Raw genomic sequence first — 4,558 nt, 5'->3', positions numbered from 1 at the left:
AGATTGAAACGCCAAGCAACGAGCGAGCAAAGACCGTTGTCAAAAGCCCGAAATGAGCTGTCATCAGTGTGGATGAAGGGTATGCGGAGCTCTGAGGAGGGCCCGGGCCCCCCCTGCACACATCACCTGCAAGAGCCACAAGTCCCTTCCTGTGACTCAACAGTATCTTGCTTAGACCATCCCAGAAATTTGAAAAAAAAAAAAAAGAAAAGAAAAGAAAAAGAGAAGAACATCAGATGCACAACTGATCACAACTGATGGGTCAGGGCGCAAAGGTTTACAGAAACGAACCGGCGGGTGGCTAACCGCGTTAGGGGGGGCCCGGCCCCCGCAGGTCAGCCTTGCGTCCTTGCTCGGGCTGGGTTCGAGGCGTTTCTTTCCACGAGCCCGGTCTTGCAAGTATGGCTTCTTCCCTACGGTAAGGATGGCCATCCCACACACACAAGCAGCTGGAGGCTTGGTTCACATCTTTTAATAACATGGCACAGTTTACATTACACAAGAAGGCTCCGCCGACGAGAGCATGCTGAGGAGTCAGTCGGTTTTCACGTGTCTTTTCACATAGGGTCTAGAAAGGACTTTATCACATACGGGATAAACAGCAAAAAGGTCTGTATAGAACAGTCTCTTTACAATACTGAAAACTACCACTACAGTTCCAGTGTTCATATCCCTCGGATTTTTTTTCTTTTTAAGTTGTTGTCTTTAAAAAAACGAAAACGAAAACCAAAACCAAAAAAAAAAAAAAAAAACCCCCAAAAAAACCAAACCAAAACAAAACAAAAAAACCACTGCACAACATCTGGAGTTCACAAAATCTGAGGCTCACAACTAAACCTTCAGTTTACTACTAAAATAGATCTCTCTGCTTATTAGAAACAATGGTCTGTAGTTAACTTTTTTTTTTCTTTTTTGCAAAAACAGGATAACAACATCAGATAGCACTTTAATATACTAGAAGACCCAATGGAACTAATTTTATTTCATACATATATTTTACAGTCCAGTAGACAAGATATATTGTATTTCTCTGCTAGTAAAGTCATATTCTCTCCAAATATGTAGACAAGAGGCTTAATGTATTATAAAAGTATTATGAGGACACATGAAGGTTGATCTGAACTTAAAACCACACGCACACGCAAGACTTTGTCTCTGCCACCGTTCACCCCCTGTGACCCCCCAGCGCGCGGGGCCAGATGGACCTGGTGTGGCTCTTCCCAGACTCTATTACCGACGGGAACACAGCGAGTCACATAGGCAAACGTGGACCTTCAACCCACCGGTTACTGAATACGGTGAAAAACATATCCATCATCTGAGAAAACGCGAAGCTTTCTTTCAGGATTTGTTTGGGTGTGATCGCATCTCATTTCCAAACGAGGAGCTGTGTACAGATAGGAAATAGGACACACGAAAAAAAACGCATGGCTCCCACAGGAGGTGTGTGAAATCACGTGACTGATGGTGACGCGATGCTGGCGGCCTGTCTGTGTCCCCTGCTTTTGGCATCTGACCACTCCCATCCTCCCCTGGCACTGGCTGCCCTGCCCTTGGTCCCCCCCCCCAACCCCCACGCCCACCCCCACCACCGCGGCCCCGCAAGTGACAACTTCGAAAGCCAAGTTTTCGGCCTGGGGTCCGATTTGCAAAATAAGAGGTTTCTCTGTTTGAAAAAACAAGCAAGGAAAACAGAGTCATAGCACGTAAGTGCTTGTTCAGGGAAAATATGACCTTAAGTATGTTGTAAATGGATTTGAAAAGGCTCCTTTGAGTCAGGAGGGCTTTTGAGAGAAGCCCTAACATTCATTGCATAGTTGAAGGGTTTAGCTGTCTATAACAATATATGGGAACACGGCCGGAGCCGACCGCGCTCGCTGATATTAAGTCTGCAAATAGCACATTTTAAGAAGTATTAATGTATTATGTTACTTACTCTTTATCTATTTACATTTGTACAAAGTAAAGCTTTCAACTTACCCTTTGCATATATGAACCATTAGCTCACGAAGCCATGTTTTACACAACTATGTACACGGCCTTCCCTTCCCATCCGAAGGAGCTCGGCACGCCGGGCCGCGCGCTGCTGCTTCCCCCCCTCCGTCATCACCGCGTCGCTGTGTCTTGTCATCTTCGCTGTTTTGGTTCAAATCAAAAAAAGTTTTATATGTGAAACCAAAAGAGTTAGGGACATGAGAACATAGGACTTGGCTAAAAGATCTGAAAAATTTCAACATATAATATACAAAAAACATTTCAAAATCTGCACTGAGTCTATACATTTTTTACAAGGGGAGGAGGCGGGGGCACGCGGCCCCCAGTCCGTGGTAGCAGTCCGCTCGCTCGCTCTCCCCCTCCCTCTCTCAGGTCCGCCGTCCTGTTGGCGTAGAGCGGCTCCTTCCTCTCTCGTGTCCCGCTCTCCTTACCGAGCTTCGATGTCCTTCAGAGTGTGGGAAGGCGGCCTCTCCCTCATCTCTGCCGACAGAGGAGTAGTCCTGCGGGGGGACACGGGGCGGCCCCCCAGCGTGGAGATGAGCGGCGGGGGCGCGCTCAGCGCTGCCGTCGGAGGGGTCTTGTTGAGCAGTCCGTTCTGGTGGCCCGCCGTGGGGCTGATCCGGGGGTAGTGCATGCTGGGGAGCCCCGGGGTGATGAGGCTGGGGTGCGGCAGGTGTCCGTCCAGGGAGGCGGGGTGCACCGAGTGCAGCCGCGTGTGCTCGTAATCCTCTCTGAGCATGTGCAAACGCTCCCGCTCGTCCAGGTGCGCCCCGCGCTCGTGCTCCCGCCGAGGGTCCACGGACAGGGGGTGGTGGTGGTGGTGGTGGTGGTGGTTGTAGTCGTGAGGCTCCCTGTCCCTGAAGGAGCGATCGGCTTCGTACAGCCGGGGCGTCGAGAGACGGTGCAGAGGGTCGTTCCTCAGCAGGAAGTCCCTGCCCAGCGGGTCCCTCCGGTGAATGTCAAGTTCTCGGTAGGGATCCCTCAGAGGGTCCCGTATGGGGTCCCAGTGGAAAGAAGGGTACGGGAAGCGCTCTCCGCCCGGGATGGGACTGATGCCCATGAAAGGGGTCATCATGCGAGTCCTGTCCAGGCTGCTGATGCTGTTCATGGGGTGAATGCCCGTCACCCCCACCGTCATGGGCATCGACGCCAGGGGCCCCGGGTGCACACCGGACGAGGAGTTTGGAGGAGGCGCCTCCGAAGACCGGTGGGTCTGCGGGGCCTCCGGAGGCAGATCGTGGTCTTCTTTGCGCTCCTCCTTCACCTTGACCTCCGAGCTCTTCTTGGGGTTCTCGTAGGTCGGCTCGCTCTTGCGCGCCTCGGCCTCGCGGCTCGAGGTGCTGTTGGGCCTGGCGCTCTCCACGACGGGGGTCCGCACGTAGGGCGACGGCACCCGGGCCAGCTGCTTGGCCTCTTCGCCCACGGCTCGCCCCTCGTGGCCGTGGCCGTCCTTCTCGGGCAGGTGGCCCTCCTTCGCCTTGTGCTCGTCGGCGGTCAGGTCCTTGCGGGATTCCGAGTGGTCTCTCTCCCTCTCTTTGGATTTGTCTTTCTCGCGAGCCTCAGTGTTCAAATGACCCCTGATCTGTTCAGTGGAGCTACGGTTATGTCCCAGGGTGCTCACCGGGAGGATAGGTGCTGGTGAAGGGTGGCTGGAGTGTCTTTTCTCAACGCTTTCCCTGAGGAAGAGAGAGGGAAACAGAGAAGCAAATGAAACGGGCCGGCCGGCCTGGCGCAGGGCTGCCGATGAAATGGTGGTGTGAGAAGGACAGGCTCGGGTCTGCTTCCCGTGGTCACGGAGGCCGCCAGATGTGCCCTGCAGATCCAGCCACCTCATCCTACTCACCTCGATTTTAGAGGAAGCTTTGCGGGGGTGAAGTGCTAGGGATGACGGGGGTGGGAGGGCCTCAGGGGGAAAGAATTCTCTCCATATGTGAGATTCGCTGCCTCCAGCAAGACCACAGACGAAGAGCTTTCGGCAAGTGGACGTGGACCAACGTGGTCAGTAACGGTGACGCGACAATACAGCCCGCCTGTCTGCAGTCCTAGGATCACAGCGTTAAGAGCTAGGTGGGCTCGAGCAGCCCGAACGCGAAGACAACCCTCCTTCCAGCTCTGCGATACCGAGCCAGAGGGAGGAAGGGTCTCGTGTGAACGTGCCAGGAGCTTCAATCTCCTGACACCAGGAAGAGTGACCCGTCTCAGGGTAAAGGACGCAGATTCAGGGCCTCCTCCGGGATGCAGCACGTGAGGGGGCTCTGAAGTTCGGGGCTCGTGGGCTGCGAACAGTGCTTCTGCCTCAGGAAGGACAAGAAGGCCATAATCGGAGGAGAAGACGGAGGAAAGCCAGTAGGAAAAGAGGGGTCCCCAGGCTGCAGGGGACAAATGGAGAACAAAATTTTAAGAGCATCCGGGAATGGAAATGTGGAAGAAGAAACTTAGGGACCTGTGTGGGATGGGGGCTGAAGCATCTGGGGCAGAAGATCCCGAGTGCGGAAGGACAACAAGGCAGACGGCGGGAGGGAAGACAGGACCGGGCACACCGGGCCGAGGTGAGGAGCGAGGC

At 53.9% G+C, this 4,558-nt stretch overlaps 1 protein-coding gene across 1 annotated transcript in view; it reads right to left on the bottom strand.

The window, feature by feature from the left end:
* Positions 1–456: 456 nt before the first annotated feature.
* AUTS2 (activator of transcription and developmental regulator AUTS2) overlaps positions 457–4,558 on the bottom strand; it is a 1,108,719-nt gene continuing 1,104,617 nt past the window's right edge. Inside the window, exon 19 of the mRNA XM_040634983.1 lies at positions 457–3,671. Coding sequence (XP_040490917.1) covers positions 2,423–3,671 — 1,249 coding nt within the window. The 3' untranslated portion in view covers positions 457–2,422. The remainder of the gene's footprint in view (positions 3,672–4,558) is intronic.

Source organism: Ursus maritimus, unplaced genomic scaffold (genome assembly GCF_017311325.1).
Source record: "Ursus maritimus isolate PB19 unplaced genomic scaffold, ASM1731132v1 scaffold_2, whole genome shotgun sequence".
NCBI lineage: Eukaryota > Metazoa > Chordata > Mammalia > Carnivora > Ursidae > Ursus > Ursus maritimus.
Note: the sequence above shows the minus strand (reverse complement) of the source record. Positions and strands in the feature narration are given on the sequence as shown.